At 51.8% G+C, this 17,650-nt stretch overlaps 1 protein-coding gene across 1 annotated transcript; it reads left to right on the forward strand.

The window, feature by feature from the left end:
• Positions 1–5,188: 5,188 nt before the first annotated feature.
• On the forward strand, positions 5,189–7,480 carry NCLIV_047860 (hypothetical protein; the record flags this gene model as incomplete). The annotated part of the gene is made up of 1 exon (XM_003884337.1): positions 5,189–7,480. The coding sequence occupies one exon, from the start codon at positions 5,189–5,191 to the stop codon at positions 7,478–7,480; it is 2,292 nt and encodes a 763-aa protein (XP_003884386.1).
• Between the last annotated feature and the right edge of the window lie 10,170 nt (positions 7,481–17,650).

Below are 17,650 nucleotides of genomic sequence, written 5' to 3' on the forward strand. Positions count from 1 at the left end.
CAAACAATAGGCCACAGAACGCTAAGCAGTAGCCGTTTTACTGTATTGCAGAGGTTGGCATCTCTTTCTAAATTACGAGCCCGCCTCCTGCATGTGCCTCATTAATTTCTTTGTTGGTAAGAGTCCTATGTCGGTGATCAAACGGAGGGGTTAATCGTGACGGCCGCTATCGACAGCTGGAAGTAACGAGACATCCGACGCCTGTGAAGCCCGTTGCACGAGAAAACGAAAAAGCTTTTTGTTGTGCTGGTCGCCGAGGTTTTCTCTAAAAGGAAAAGAAAGATGTTCCTGGTTTTTTTTTAGAAAAGCAATATCAAGTGGGACATTTGTGTAACTGTGTACGTATGTAAGGCCAGATATTGTGTCGTATATAAGCCTGGCAGCGTAGTGCTGTCGCGCAGCAGGCAGAAAGGCAGGGGACCGCGATGTCGAGCATTTTCTGTCTGTATGCAGGGAATCTGTGTAGTGGTAGTGAGCTGGGGCCATCTTCGGACTACTCGAGGAAGGTCAAAAAAAACAAAAAAAGACGACGGCTTCTTGTGTTGGGGAAGTTGGGGTAAGCATCAGTTTCTGGAGCCGTTTGTGTCGTATTTTCCCGCCCTATTCGTACACATCTTTTCGCCTGCCACAAGATTCACGTAGATGCCTCACAACGCCTGGTCCCGCAAATCCTCCAAAATCAGTGACTTTCGACTCTCGACACCGGCCTCTCCGCACATCCACGCTTTTCCCTTCCCTTCGTGCTTCGCCTTTTCGCTTGTTGAAAAAAGACAGAACCGCTGCAGGCAATTCACCTCTTGGAAACAGAGGAGAGACGCTGTCGTCCGTCTGCCGGTTCACTGCGCCGTCGCCTCCAGCTTTCTGTGTATGCGTCCTCCGTGTGTGTTTGTGGCCCTATGTGAATTCATTTGTGTTGTGTACGTGTTTGCGTGTTTGCGACGATGTGCGTGTGCCCCCGCGCCAGATGTTTGTAGATGCCTTTTGTGTGTGTAGCGCGGTGTTCCGTCACTGGATTATGGCGCTTCGTACCGGAGAGAGGGTCTGAAGAGAGAAGATAGAAAAGGGGATTGAGCGTCACCGTTCGCGGCCGTTTCCTACTCTCCGCAGTGGCAAGGATATGCATTCCTCTTTTCGGCTTGAAACGTTCCCAGGAGTCGTTGGTACCCCGTGCTTTGCCGTGTACGTGCATTTTGGTGTCTCGCCTGCTCCCATTGTTACGCGCCCTTCTCCGTTTTCGTCGTCCATCGTGTGTGTACCAGCCGCCGAGCTCTTCGACGCTCGCTCTCGCAGTCGCTGCAGCCCCTGCGCGCTTTAGGAAACGCTGTTCCGTAACCCTCGTACATCTCTTTCGCGTCTCTCTCCTCACCGCACGCGAGACACGTCTTGGGAAAATCTGCGTCCGTGAAAGTGTATCGCTTGTGTGGAGCACGAATTTCGGCGTCGGCATTTGTCCGTGAAAGAACACAATTTCCCGTCTCCTGGAGAGTCAAGGAAACACAGCCACACTGTGCATGTGCTTCTCTCTTCCGTGTTTAAGGGTTACTTCGCCCAGTCTGTGTCGACAAAGACGCAAGAGGAGTAGTCTTCCCTTCTTCCGTTAACTGGCATGTATGTAATATGCGCATCTTCGGGTGTATGCCTTCCATATTCCAATTTCTGGTGGCTCGTGTATGCCACAAGGATAACCGAGTCGTGTAATTTTTCTTCATTTTTGCGGCAGATTCCTCCACTTTTCTCCAGATTCCTTTTGGATCGCGAGTCGGCCAAAAAGTCGGCGTCCGCCCCTTCGCAATTACCAGTTCAGCGCAGGCGGATGCATCCTGTGTATGGAGATTTGTGTCTATCCATACATGCTTATTAGCGGACTTCACGTCAGCCACAACAACTACATCAGCCGTCAACCTGCGCACGTGCTTATGTGCTCTGCATAAAAGACGGGATGGACACGCGCGTCTGTTGTGGAGACTAGCAGCCGAGAACCTACACATCTTTCGTTCTCCGCTTCTTCTCTTTGCATTTTTCCTTTCGGGCGACGCCGTCAATCAGTTTCTGTTTTTTTCATAATTTATCGACCTACCAACCCGTGTCGGGGGCGTATATGCATGTATTCGTGTAGTGTACGCATCTCTAATGGTTCAGTAACGTCTCCGAATTTGCCGACCAAGCGGGCCAGCAAAACTCCCAGACTTTTCGCTGCAGTCCTCAGCAGGGTGTCTCGCTGTCCGCTCTGTCTGCTTGTAAAAGCGAAGCAACGTCTGTCTAGGTGAGGACGCGGCGCTTCACCTTTTCCAACTTAGTTGCCTGCGGCTCATTACTGGAGTCATATTCAGAATCGTAGGTACTAAAATGCCTCCGTTTCTTCGATTTGAGTTATACCAATTTGGACACGTCTCTCAGTGTGGTGTCGGGTGAAGGGGGTTCTGTGCCTCTGCATGATTCTGCGAAAACATAAATGGAAGTGTGCGCGAGAATTTGGATCCGGCACGCGAACGCACTCAAGAAAGACGCCAGGAGTCGAACTCGTAGGGCATAGCGTAGTTGACAGGCCGCGCAGGCGGACAAGTGCGCTGGGTGTCTGCCTTGAGTGTGAAACGGCCCCAACTGTCGAAAGATGCAGTCGCTCCTTCCCTTTCCCGTGTGTTAAAAATATATGCATGTACTGCTTCATGTCTCCGAACGTGTTCGCTGTATAGGCTTGTGTGTGTGTAAGTGCATGTACGGCTAGAGCAAGCAGCTTGTCACTTCTCGCTACCTCCCCACTGCGGGGGACAGTGAGCATCAGCGTCTCAAGCCCTGGAAGTCCACCTGTGGAACTTCCGTGTACCTGTGTACGGCGACAGTCTAGATTCCAGTGCAGATACTGTTGTTGCCGTACACCAGTGACCAGACTCACAGGTTTTGTCACTGGCATCTTCGCCAATTGGGAGAACTGGAGTGGAAGACCCGCCCAAGATGCTCTCGGTTTGTGTGCGTTTCAGTGCAGATAAACGGCGCATCCCCAGAATCCCCACGTCCCATTTGGTCACAAGCCCGCCGAAGGACGTGGCAGTTGTGGTGCCAGGTACGGGAAAGTTTTCGCAGGAAACGGGAAGTTGTGGAGCGGATGCTCCGGGAGACGTCATCTTGAACGGTGCCTTTTGCCCCCAGAGCATGGAATTTTAGAACAGAGGACGGTCAGATGCCCGTTTCCATCGACGTTCTTTTTAACTGATTCGGAGGAAAAGCTGGCGGGGAAACAGGACACTGTCATCTGGCCGCCTACAAGTCCATTCGGCTTATATATATAGCGGCGGTCGTGCTCGTCGGTGCGGGGCTCGAAGTTTTTTGTGAGGATTGGCGTGCTGAGAAGTGTGCTCCTGCTCCCTGTCGCCTAATTTCCGGAAGGCCGCGCGCTTTCCAGCCTCCCTTAAATAAAATTCCAGCATTTTCTCGTTTTGCGGGCAGGGTTTTTTTGGTGTGCTTACCTGTGGCGGAAACTGCTGCTTGTGCTCGACCCCTCCCTCACAGTGGTTGAGGCGGGCCGCGCGGGGCTTTTTCGCTGCGGAGACGGCGTCTCTCTTTTTCGGCCGTGGGATGGCAGTATATGGCTCTGTTTTTTGCTTGTGGCGTAGAACGACGCCATTCGACCTTTGTTCACTAAGTTCCTGTTTGACTAAGATTTGTGAAGAGGGCGGGGACGCAGGAAAGAGAGGAACTGGGTTTCGTCTTTTGATCTGTGTGTGTTGCTGGCTGTTCTTAGAGAGCGCACAATCCAACAAACCACGGCATATCAAGTCTTACATGTATGGTACAACACACTGATACTGGAGTATTCTCGTTACGTGAGGCAGACGGGTGTACATTGATGAGTGAGGCCACAGTGCAAGGTCGGAATAGCTCTCACGTAGGGCGGCTGTGTGGCGTCGCCATCTTTTCGCGGCGTCGATTTCCGTGATGCGCGGTGGGTTTCCTGCTCCCAGCACGTGTGCTTTAGGATCTTGCAAGCTTAAATTTGGAGGCGAGCGACGCTTGTTTTGGGGAGCACACGGCGAGAGCGCGCGCTGTTGCGGCGTTTTCGTGGCCTATTCGGACGGCGAGAGGCTGCGTCAGCATCCCCGAATTTTGGTCACTCGGCGGGTGAGGAGTAGCGGTCTTTGCCCCACTCTCCGCGTTTCGTGTGACAAACAGACCGAGTTTCAAACGCAGAGAACGCCTGTGTTTTTTCGGCACGCGCGGGCGGCGTTAACGAGACAGAGATATATGAAATATATTTCTGCTCTTTTGGTGGGGGAGAAAAAGTTTTAGAGCGTCTGCCTTTTTCTCCTCCGTCTTCGGTCTGTTTCTTCCGCCCCCGCTTACTCGCTGTGTGGTCCGCTGCCGCTCCGTTTCTTTCCAATCGTTCGTATTTCACGGCCTTTTCCGGTTTCCGACGACTGTCCTGTCGGCTCCCACCCCGGTTTTCCATTCATTGGAAAAGTTCACGCGCCCAAAAAGTCCTTCGAAGGCGTGGGAGTGAGCGCCGCTTTTGTTGCCCCAACAGTGGATCTCCCCCCCCCCCTCTCCCCCGCCCCGGCTTTTTTGGCCCAGCCTATGCGGTATTTGCATATCGTACGGGCAGCTCTGCATTTGTTCAGCGATATACGCGAAATTCTGCGTGTCAAAATTCCGCGTTGTTCGGTTCCCTGACGGTTCGCATTTTTTCTGGAATTTGTGCCCCGTTCCCACGGCTGCTTACCCGTTCCGTGGTTCCCGCAGAAATCAAGCACTTGTCTACGCAGGCGCTTGTCGCTCCGTCCTGATTAGGTGTCACCCCCGTGGCCCTTAGATATAACCTCCTTCGCAACATTTTTTGGGAAGGAAGAACGGCGGATCGCTTTTTTAGAGCCAAAATCTGTCCGTTGGGGCCCGTCAGCTGCCAGGCGTCGCGCCGCTCTGTTCCACTCGTGCATCTACTGGGCCAGGGAATAGACCCTCTGCATAAAGTTGGAGAACTGACGGAAATCGTGCGACATTCTTTTTTATCGCGACCCGTTCACTCGTTCTCCCAACTTTTTTCGCGCGGGGAAACCGTTCAGGTACATTCGCTCCCGCGTGGCACACACTTCGGCTGTCTCCGCACGCGCGCGTCTTTTCTAGGTCGCTGTGTGGCGCGTCCTTTTCAGGCCTTCCCAGTTGGTAACGCTTCCGGTTCGTCTCTCACCTTCTCAAAATGGCTACTGCGTCGCCAGTCGTCGCGCCGTCCTCGCCGGCATCTCCCCCGGCCCAGCCGAGCCCCATGCCAGTAGCGCCCAACGCAGGTGCGGATGGCCCCGCTGCGGGCGCAGGCCATCAAGCAGCGGCAGATCACACAGCAGGAAATGCAAATGTCAGTGGAGGCGGAGTGTCCGGAACGGCTCCGCCGGCTGGCCAGCGCCCCAATGGATTGAATGCCGCGGCGTCGGCTGCAAACTTTGTCTCGCCGTCGCTGTACGTCGGAGACTTGCATCAGGACGTGACGGAGGCGATGCTGTTTGAAGTGTTCAATTCCGTTGGTCCTGTCACGAGCATTCGCGTTTGCCGTGACACGGTGACGAGGCGGAGCTTGGGGTATGCGTACGTGAACTACCAGGGAATTCAGGACGCTGAACGTAGCTTGGACACGCTGAACTACACCGTGATCAAGGGCCAACCTTGCCGGATCATGTGGTGCCACAGAGACCCGTCGCTGCGCAAGAGTGGGAACGGCAACATCTTTGTGAAGAACCTCGACAAGAACATCGACAACAAGGCGCTGTACGACACCTTCAGTCTCTTTGGCAACATCTTGTCCTGCAAAGTCGCAGTCGACGAGAACGGACACAGCAAGGGCTACGGCTTTGTCCACTACGAAAACGAAGAGAGCGCACGGTCTGCTATCGACAAAGTGAACGGCATGTTGATCGGCGGCAAGACGGTGTATGTCGGGCCCTTCATTCGCCGAGCAGAACGCGACAACCTGGCGGAAACCAAGTACACGAATGTGTACATCAAGAACATGCCTTCCGCGTGGGAGGACGAGGCGCGCCTGAGGGAGACATTCGCCAAGTACGGATCGATCACTTCCCTCGTGGTGCGGAAGGACCCGAAGGGTCGCCTCTTCGCCTTCTGCAACTTTGCCGACCACGACAGCGCCAAGGCTGCGGTCGAGGCGCTGAATGGGAAGCGCGTGACGGACGCAGGCGCCATCAAGGAGGGAGAAGACAGTGGAGCGGAAGAGAAGGATGAGGAGGGACAGAAACGCGAGGGCGAGCAGATCTTGTTCGTTGGGCCCCATCAGAGCAAGGCCCACCGCTCGGCGATGTTGCGCGCCAAGTTCGAGCAGATGAACCAGGACCGCAACGACCGGTTCCAAGGCGTGAACCTTTACATCAAGAACATGGACGACAGCATTGACGACGAGAAGCTGCGCCAGCTTTTCGAGCCCTTTGGCTCCATCACGAGTGCCAAAGTGATGCGTGACGAGCGCGGAGTCTCACGGTGCTTCGGCTTTGTGTGCTTCATGTCTCCGGAAGAGGCCACGAAGGCCGTCACCGAAATGCACCTGAAGCTCGTCAAGGGGAAGCCGCTCTACGTGGGTCTCGCGGAGCGCCGCGAACAGCGGCTGATGCGTCTCCAACAGCGCTTCCGTCTGCCTTCCCTCCGCCCGGCAGCCGCCCTCCCTGGGAACGTGGCGGCCGCGGCGGCAGCAGCCCAGCTTCAGTACGGAGGGGCCGCGCCCCAGCTCCAAGGCTTCGCTGGCCCCGGCGCGATGTATGCGCCTCGGCCGCTCATGGGCTTCTCGCCGCATCCGCACCAAGTCACTGCCGCCATGCTGCCCTGGAGACAGCAGCAGGCTGGCGGGCAGTTCGCCTCTCAGGGCGTTCCGATGCGACCGCAACTCGGGCCCCTGCAGCACCTTTACGGACAGACGAACGCCGCAGCAGCGGCTGTGGCAGCTGGCATGCATGCGGCAGCTGGTGGCCCGCCCATGCAGATGCTCCAGCAGCAACAGCGCGGTGGTCACCGCGGAGGAATGGGTCGCCAAGGCGGTGCAGGCCCAGTGTTGAATGGAAACAAGCAACACATGATGGGTCCCAAACCAGGAGCTGGACAGCAGCAGCCGCAGGGCGGTCCTGGCAGCTTCAAGTTCACTCCACAAGTGAGGAACCAGAGACTCGACCAACAGATGCAGCCGCCTGCGGCTGTTCCAGCCCCACACAATCACCATCAGGTGATGATGGAGCAGTCTCAGCAGCTGCTCATGAACCCCGACGCTCCGCTGACAGCTGCCGCCCTTGCGGCCGCGCAGCCCTCGATGCAGAAGCAGATGCTTGGAGAGAAACTCTTCCCCTTGATTGCGCGCTACCAGCCTGAACTGGCCGGAAAGATCACGGGCATGATGCTGGAAATGGACAACGCCGAGTTGTTGATTCTCCTGGAAAGTGAGGCCCAGCTGAAGGCCAAGGTCGACGAAGCGCTGCGGGTGCTCCAACAGGCCAGTTGAATGCAAAACCGCTGAAAGCAAAGGGCGGAAAAGATGCGAAGGATACCTCTGACATACGCACCAGGTATCTTAGGCCTCGCGAAGCTTCGTCGCCTTCATACCGTGTCAGTGCTTTGGCTCTGTAAGACGCACTGGTGATTGTCGGTGTGCAGAGAGCCGTGTAGTGACAGGTAGGCATCGGTTGGGGCTCCGTTTGGTCGTGTTCTGTTGATACATCTGTTATTTGAATACACATGGGAGGAACAGAACGGGCGTGTGCATATGGAAGCTGAGGACCGTGAAGGAGAACCGAAAGAGATTGCGGACCGCTTCTTCCGCACAGTCGAGGCAGCCTGTCGGGGCAGGAGAAAGCCATGAGTGATTGGTGTCGAGTGCACGTGTGTATGAGAAACGCCGTACTCGATTGTGTCCCCCTGGCGTGCGTGTTTGTGTCACGAGAGCTCCAATGAAGGCGAGAGGAGTGAAGGGCGTTCAAGGCACCTGGCAACGAAGCGAATCTGTGTGGAAGATGGGAAGACAACCAAAGCGGTGGCTACGGGGGAGTGGTTTTTCGCCGTGGTCATTTAACGCGCTGTGTGGTTCAGCGACGGTCGCGGCCTCGGGATGCGAAGCAGAGCTCTGGGGACCGCATGCCTTCGCTATCAGAGTCTTGCCCTATCGTCTTCTGTCATCTGTTTGTTTTGTAGCGGAGAGACGATTATCGTGTTCCGAGGGTCTTCTCTCACTGTTTAGTGGAGTTCCATTGCCCTGGGGGAAGGTCACTGTGGAACAGAAAAGAGTGGTCCGCGTGTATGTCGGATATATATCGCAGGGATACAGGCAATACGGAGACGAGTGGACGGGGAAATGGCAGCGGCAAGCGAGAGACAGATTTTGGGAACGGTGAAATAACGTGGAAGGAGCGACTGGTGAACGGTTGACTGATGGATTCAGTCAGGCGACGGTTGAGTTTCGGAAAGGGGAAGGACCTGAATGTGGGCGAGATGAACACGTGCACAAGGTTGACACGAGGAAGCTCAGTATACGGAAGTCATTCCGCGTCAAGTTACTTTCTTTTCTCGTTACCTTAAGCGCGTGTTTCTCTATTCCCGTATCAGTTGAATTTCCTTCCACCGTCCATCTGTCCCCTAGGGACAGATGCGACCTGTCCTGCATGTGTAGGTTTTCTGGGAACAGGGCCATCCCTTACGGCAGGGAGCCCTCCAGTACAAGAGAGCAGAGAAGATGGGATTGCACGGCGCCCTCCGTGGGTCGTTCGCTTTCCGTGTGTTGCTTGGATTTACGACATTTTCCGCCGTCTTTGGAAGCAAAACAGAGAACTAGGTGCGTCGGCACCACGCTATGGGCCTTCAAGTTGTAAAGCAGCGGAACCATTTGCGTGGACGCCGATTGACCACGTGCGGGGACGCGCGGAAAAAGTAGTATGCTCCACCCACAGCAGGCTTCAAGACAATAAGGGTCATGACTAGATCATGTGAATGTGTATCACTTGAATACCATGCAGCTATGGTCTCTGAAGAACGTTAAGCAACTTTTTCACCCGCGGGGGGAGGCACTCTACACTGTTTCTGTCCACCATAGATACTGACGACACTCGCTAGAGTTATAGTTTATTTGACTACCGCTTGGATGTCTCGTTTTTTTGTATCTACTTATAATAGCCACTGCCTTCCTCGGATATGTACTACAATGGGGTCTGGGGTGCTACACTGATTACAAACCTCCTTTATCGAATACCGTATTTGGTACCTTGGCTACTTGGAGGATACTCTGTATCTGATGTAACATTAAAACGATTCTGTGTATTACATTATAAATTGCCTTTTATATAGTTTTACATATTTTTTCTACTTACATTTAAATGGTTCTAGTAACCCTGCAGGTATAGATAACGCGCTTGAAGTTGCCTTTTAACGTCGTATGTTAACGACGGATGCTAAATGCCTATCTTACCTAGTTGGATTAATCTTCTTAATATTACTTAATTGGATTAATCTTCTTACAAGCGGCTTCCGGTCTGATGGAACTTCCACACCCAGATAACTCCATACCAGTCAACCGGTTCGTAACATTACTTCATATCGTACCTGAAAGGTATTGTCTAGCATATTATGCGGGTTAAAAGGAATACCATACAAAACCGGTGGTTTGTTAGTATTTATGTCATCCGTTAAAAAAATAAAGTTTATTATCAGATATTCGAGCTTTAAATACCCGAATGTTGATTCGTCAACAATTTATGACTCGAAATGTAGTCAGTGGATGGGTTCTTATTTGGAAATATAGTATGATCTTGATTATTATCGGTAGTGTTATTCCGCCAAGCGACTTACATCTTATATGGTAGACTATCTGTCTTATATCTTACTACCGGATTGGCGCTAGCTTATACTGAACAACAGTGTTAATGACTACACCTTCCAAAAAACATGAAGACCGGTAAGGTATTGAAATCAAGGGGCAAAAATGATCGACATCCACAGAATCGCAACTGAGTCGAATTCCTGTATTTGGGACTGCGTGTAGCTCTTCATATCACTCTAGCTTTTAGATATACTTCAGAAGCATGTTGTGCATTTGCTAGCGTTCAACATCTAGTTAGAGAAGTAGCAGCAGGATGGGATTTCAGGATGTTGCATGCTACAACTGCCTCTTTCGTATTCTTGTGTATTTTAATTCGCATGACTGGAGGACTGTATAACTGGAGAAAACGCGTCAGTGGGACTGCTTTGTTCTACTGGTGACTACTCTGCCTACCAGGCTGAAAGGTAGACTGGCCTGCATTAAGGCTCGAGCTAAGCCATCGCATTCTCAATGGTAGGCCGCACTAGCTTTTGACTGTAGTTTCGGTTTCGTCTTCGTGTAATCGCCCGTATGGCCTCGTGTGTCAACGTGGCTCGAGTGTCAACAGCTGAGCATCTGGTGAACATAGGCGGCAGACGTGGAGGGAAAGAGCTTGCACTTTTTCTGGACGGATCGACTTTGCAGCAGTGGTCATCATCGTACTTGTCTGGTTGCGGAGATGTCGGCGAAGCAGCTTTCTGACTGCGCAATCAGCGCGTTCAGCTCTTTGTTTACTCGAGCGAATATCGCAGCTGTACTAAGCATGAAACAGCCTTACCAGTCGCATTTTTTCGGAACTCCTGCGTGTATTTCGTGCAAGAACTGTCGAGTTGGTTGGCATTCACACGAATGGCACCGATTACTCATCGCCGTTCACTAGGCGTTAGCCTGGTGCATCACCGGCAGGGTGCACTGCATCATTTCTTGCTGCATCATCTCCGTTTTGGTGTAAGGCTGCAACAGGCTAGGAAGTGTAGAATTGTACGAATGCCGGCATATTGGGGTGGCGTTTGATTCGACGGTACTGGAAATTCATCATATGTGCATAAAAGTGCTCTCAGAGGTCACTGTGTTGCGCAGTCTACGAGATTGTGTTGTATGCATATCGTAGGAACTGAATATAGCGGTTCAGCACTCCCTGGCTTTGCCTTGCCAGGGACAGAAACCCGAACCGGCCGGGGGGTGCTTTCACCGATCATGCCCAAAATAGTGGGAGTTGTGTCATGAAGGCATTAGTTTCATTGATCGCTGAATAGTCTACAAGAGCGTCTCAGTCAAAGGGCACATGCGATTCAAAGCCAAACAGGGGCAAGATCACATTCACTAGCAGTACTAGCAAGCCAAACAGGGGCAAGATCACATTCACTAGCAGTACTAGCAAGCCAAACAGGGGCAAGATCACATTCACTAGCAGTACTAGCAAGCCAAACAGGGGCAAGATCACATTCACTAGCAGTACTAGCAAGCCAAACAGGGGCAAGATCACATTCACTAGCAGTACTAGCAAGCCAAACAGGGGCAAGATCACATTCACTAGCAGTACTAGCAAGCCAAACAGGGGCAAGATCACATTCACTAGCAGTACTAGCAAGCCAAACAGGGGCAAGATCACATTCACTAGCAGTACTAGCAAGCCAAAACCGCAGTGAATATTCTAGCTGCATTTCACGTGGCCGGTCATGGCACGTACCTGAGCCAGCGGCCAGTGGCTCTGCCTTTAAGTGACACGGAAGCGCAAAGCCAAATGGCATCATTAGACCACGGGAAAAGTCGTCTGGCTGGAGGAAGACCCTAGTACAGCAGCTTCTGTCAACGCAACACGAATGTTTAGCGGCGTTGTTCTTACTGATTGGTATCCGCATTACTGCAGCCAAAGAGTTCAAGAGTTTTCTTAGTGACTTCTGCTGCGTTACGGTAATTGGGGGGTGGTCGCTGGGGCTTGAGAACTGCCCATGGAGGCACAACAGGGCCAGTGGGGAAGCATCCCTTCGTGGGATTTGTCCCAGGTATTCTGAAACCAAAATAGTAACGCAGAGAGGAATGGGAAATTTTGAAGAAACTAGAGCCTATTTTTTATGCCTGCATTGCGATCAGCTTCCACATCAATCGTATCATTCAGACAACGTTGCCACACGATTGCATTTTAGTCGTGGGGGCAAGAAATGTGCCGTTTTGCTGTACGGTGCGGCTGCCGACGCGGTGCTTAGACTCGTGTCACACAGGCGCCCTCTCACCGGGGGTTTCTTGTCAGGTATGATCTCCCTTGGAGGTTGGCCTCAAAGTCGCCGAATGTGTCTCTGTTTGAATCATGCGTTAGCTCATATAATCTCTTGTCGAACTGCGTGTTGCGGTGGAGCACATCATGTCGCATTGTCGCGACGTGGCCGCCATATCCAGAAGGCATATTGCTTTTCACATGAGTCTCTAGCTGGAAGCACAGACAAAGGATTAGATGGGTAATGAACCTTTCAGACAGGTGAGTGGCCCTGAAATTACGCACATGTAAGGAAAGGGGGACTAAGGCACCGCAGCATTGAGCGGCCAACATGCGCCTCTGTAATACTGCAGTTGATTGCACACCCGCACTGGATGGATAAACTGTCATACGGCCTTGATGAGCTTTCTCTCGCCAAGCAATATTGTGCTAGGGAGAAGTAATAGAAACGTCTCTCCGATCCTGGTACCGGCCACAAAAATTCTAACGAACGCGTGCAGTATTAAAATACGTTTTCCCGGACAGAAAGCTGACTTCGATGACTCCGGGGGCGTGAAGTGCAGCTGTGAAAACAGCGAGTGTGGTAGATACATACGTGAATATCCTTCTCGAGATTACGTAAGCACGTGGGAATACTCCGGTGAGCTGCTGCGTGAGCAGCCTCCAGTCCGGCGTTGGTCAACCCCAGGATTTTAAAGACACATGTGTACTCATGGTAATGCAATCTCGTCCTTTGCGAAGTAGTGTTTCTACTCGGAAAATGGGGGGAGTATACGTTTTCCCGCTGTTCCATTCCTTCGAGAGGTCCCTGTGTGTGACCGCACCTAGCTTGTTCAACGTATCCGCACGTCCATTCAGAGAACGTATTTCACCGAAAAAGGGAAAAAGAAGCAATTGTATTTCGGGGAAGGGGGGATGGTATCGACATGGAATACCTGCAAGGTCCTCGTACGTCCTTAGGACCGTTGCGAGTTAGCACAGCGCTATTGCTTACGCCTCGTGTCATATCCGCGGTCAGTGTCCGATATGCATTCATGTCCCGGACGCGCAGCTGCGAATCGAGCATTCCAGCCTTGACTGCCTCTGTTATCTTAGCCTGAGGATCTGATGGGAGGACCCCACCTCCATCGGGCTTGTTGAGGGCGTATGTGACTGGAAGCATCGTCAGGGTCCAAGTCCTATTCTCGCTTCGAGAGAGTATGGGAAACTGGCGGTATTTCCCCTGTGGAGTACTGTCCACATCACCTGCTCTTCCGTTAACAGTGAATTACCGGGCAGGGCTATATTAGTTTATCTCTGTGGAGCTTCTTCGGTACATATACGTTTCTGGCGCTGGGCAGCAGACCATTTGAAATACAAGTAAATCCGATTCTCTGTTAAGTAGAATGAATAGGTGAACAGGCATGCGTGGGATCGAACACAGAGAGAGGAGCCGTTGAACAAGCGCATTTAACCCATGCGGAAGCTTATTCGGGTTTTAAGGGACAGGCTGTGAAAAGACCGTGCTACGGCATTGCAGGGCCTCCATCAGGGCTGTGGCTTGAAAGCGCTGGACTGTTTAGTTTGGTGGGGGGCCCCAAACGCTGCGAGAGTCCCACAAGGCAAGGGATGCACTAGAAAATGAAGCTCCTTTGACCGTTTTATACAACAAAGCGTGCAAGCAAAGAAGGGCAATTATATCGCTGTCGCCCAAGCATCCAATCCCCGTCTTCACTTACGATAGTAACGTTTGCTGTCAACGAGAAAGTTGACCTCTCTTGGAAACAATCCATATTTTTTATCTTGCACCACGGCGTCCCTTCCGTGGTACGTAATCTAGTTGTGAAACTCAGTGCTACCCGGCAAAGAGACCGAGTCCCGGCGCTCCCGTTTCGACGCCGCTACTTTTCATTTGGTAGTTCCAGCGGCACGACCCAAGACCAGTGAAAAATATTTAACTCCGAAAAAAAGTGTATTTCATTGGCCTTCTGCTGGTTGTATGCACCGTTCAACGCCAGCACCGCCCTGAGGCACGTTTTTCCTGCCAAATTCGGGTGCATAGCCACGTTTGTACTTATTTATCCACCGCCATTAAAGCGTACTCATGCGTTTTGAAAGCATTTCAGGCTCAGGCGCGAACGAAGTCGACTTTCTCTCAGGCCTATAACACAAGCTCAAACACATTATGGACGAAGCTGTTGTTGATCGCATACGTATACGCTTTTTTGACCCGCCTCAAGAGGAATACGCTCCAAATTTTGGAAAATTGTAGGAAGGATGGTGTACACCTGTTTCCCATATTATTACAAGGAGCCGCGGAGCGCAGCTGACATGATTTTTGAATAGCCAGGGTCATCAGCAGCAGTGAAAAATTGCAGAAATCGATTCATCAAGTGAACTAAGCGCGCCCGCATCTGGTACTAATACACTACGACGACTACTATGCGACCACAACCTACGCTATAACTGTCACCGTAAGTTTCCAGCTGCTCATTTGCTCTCTCCTGAGTTATGAATTTGATCCACAACGACAGGGATGTCAGGCCAGGTGCTGTTTTTTGTGGTTGGACTCCAAGTGATCCTCCCAAACAGACCCGGGATGTAACTCCATTTACGGCGAAAATTAGTTGGAGCGATGCCACCTTCAGTCGTGCGCTTGATGCTTCACCCAAGCCAGTTTTCCGCGCGATCTGTGAGTTATGCTATGCGATCTGAAGAGTGCAAGCTACCAGCCTTTCGCGCATGTCTCTTATTCGATTGCTTATTACTTAGGTCTCCTTGTCGTCCACAAGTTGCGTTTTGTTTTTCCACTTATGGGAGGAAATACGGTACTCTACTCTCACCAATCCTTACTCTACCACCAATGTGCCGCGCGAGGAAGGGTGGGAAATGCCACTTCTCGCCTGCAACAGTTCACATAAAAGCGAAACATACCAGGTATCACGAAAAACTGGTTGTCTTGCAACAACCCGCCACTCGATGTGAAGAGTTATCTGTGGGAATTGAGCTTGGTCTACTTCCTAACGTCGACCTACGCCGTGAACCCCTATGCACATTTCTGTTGTGAATGCCAGGAGCCCCTGTAGTCACATCTTAGAGAAGCCAACAAAAACACAGCTTTGTGCATCTGACGCGAAAGACTTCTTGAAAACAAAACTCGGCAGCGGTCTCGCTAGAAAACTACTGGCTCAGACACTCTACATTCTAAGCGCTTCACGACCTTTCAATTTTTTAATTGTGCAGCATGGCCTGCTGTTACTTCCTGTTTTTCAGTTCACAAACTACTTTTTGTTGAGGGTCACCGCTATTTGCTCATTGCAGAGCAAGTATTGATACGGATGCTTCAGGGTCAGATGCGGTACGGCGCCTACTGTGAAGACGATTATACAGCCATTTCTGTCCTTGCCACCTAGTCTACATTCGAACGGACACAATCGAAGACAAGTTCCCGGGCTTGAGAAAAGACAAAACAGAAAGAACTAATGCACGACTCCTGTGACTTCTAGTATGTTACCGCTCTGTCACTTCCACCCTATCACATTTCTCTGCTCTTGCGGCCAAATCCACGAGGCGAATATTCCGTTCAAAATCAGAACCACCTTCACGTCTTTGTAGCATAAAAGACATACCATAGAGGCGGGGAAAACCGTTCTCTGAAGAGGCTGCGGACGAAATAACCACAAGGTTTAGCTTGCGAATGACTGACAACCACTGTCTTTCATGGTCCCACAGGATGAGGGTCTGGTCCTATCCTCAAAAAGTCTCTAGCATTCCTATAACAGATAAATGACGGGTAGAACTGTCTGTGCGAAGAGCGGAGCCGGCACACACTTTCGAGGTATTGCCCGCACGGCGCTCGATCAGTGCTCTAGTTCGGCAAGTTTATCCTTTCTGGAGACCACCGCCCATCACTGGATGGTCATCCTACAACTGATTCGCTTATTGAAAATCTTCACGTGTTTATGGCACATAAAGTGCTCTTGGCGGACAAAGTCAACGGAGTCCCCACTCGCACAGCGAAGACAAACGGAATCGTGTACAGACTATTTCTTTTGCTCTCCTCTTTTCCCAGGCAAGTCTCCAGGCAGACAGGTAGAAGAGTGGTGACACCGTATTTCAGAAAATTCCTGCAAAATCGGTTTGGCAGCGCTCTACAGAGGGGCATGGCGGCCTCCCATTTTACGCATAGCAACACACTGCTAGATCTATACGTCCAAACGCCTGTTACGAGCATAGTATACTCTGCAGGAATGGCGCGCGCGGTGAGCTGACAGGGCGTTGTTGACTCCACTGCCAAAACCATCGTGACCAGTTCATCTACAATCACGGTTTGCAGTACGGTATGTCTGAGTGAAGACGTTTACCGCCGCACCCCGATAAACATTTTTGTCGACTGGGCACCAAACTGAGAACTGTGTTAGAAGTCCGCTTTTCCCCTCCCGCCTGTGTCACCCACAAATGCCTTCCTCGTCTTGCGTGCGTTCTGGACGCTGGCTCCTCGCTCTCGAGCTTTGCCTCTAGTCACCCAACGTCCGGGGCTTTCTGCACGGCACTCGGCACGAAGGCACATGAACCACCCGCTGTTCGGGGGGTTTTCACGCAGACCCGCAAAAAAGACTCATCTCTCCGCATCTGAACATTGCCGTTCTCTGCCTCTCTCCTCTTTTCTCTCATGTTTTCCCTTTTTCTTCTTTTTCGGCGGAAGTGTTTTTCTACCGCCTTCTGTCTGCTAAGACATTGCCTGTCCCTCCGTTGACGTTATCCGAGGCCTTTCGTTTGGAGCAGCCCTAGTGCAGGCGCTGGCAAGTGTGGACTTCCACGAGGGAGAGAGGCTTCGATAGTGGGTAAAACCAGCCCCAATTTCTTTGTTTTCTCGAGCAAAAAGGGAATGATGAAAACACTAGCTACACGTGTTCGAGACATGGGGACTGTGCACGAGATCTCTCCTCGATTCCGGCGTTACTGGTACGCCGGCGCAGCAGCGCAGCCAGCCTGTCGAGTACAACTCGCTCCCTCCGTGTTTGCGCTTTTCTCCCTCATTTCGTGAAGATTTATTTTTCTCTCGGTTTGGCGAAAGATTTATAACTTGCTGAGTCCGCCGCTTTACGCGTGGGACAGCTTTCGGGAAATCCCTCCTCTTTGTGACCAGCCTCGAACGCTGCATGAACGTGGACAGCTTGCCGGAAACTCGGTAGGAACTATCCAGAATTTTGTCCTCTGTGGCATACGTAGGGCACATTTTATGTCGTGAAACCGGCTGACCCCCTAGAGGCATGAAGACGGTCTTTTCCGGACACACGCGGATGCCCCGGATATTCTCATTTGGCAGGTCTTCCGTGTACGGCCAGGGCTCCCGCCAGTTTACGTGGCCTGCCTATTGACCACGATAAAGATTAGCAAGGACATTTATCCGTACATACACTGCGGCGTTCGTAAAGTCCGTCGAGCAGTTCGCGTAGATTTTTTTGTATCAGGTGTACTGCCTCTGTCGCTTTGACGCCAAACGCTGTCTAAGCCTGAATCGTGCTCGCGTTTCGCGCCGTTTTCTTCTGCTTCCCCCTCCATCATCTTTCTTTGAACTTCTTTTTTCTCCAAAGAGTACCGGGACCAGAGGACGCCCCACTTTTGGACGT

The sequence above is a fragment of the Neospora caninum genome, chromosome X, assembly GCF_000208865.1.
Source record: "Neospora caninum Liverpool complete genome, chromosome X".
Taxonomy (NCBI): domain Eukaryota; phylum Apicomplexa; class Conoidasida; order Eucoccidiorida; family Sarcocystidae; genus Neospora; species Neospora caninum.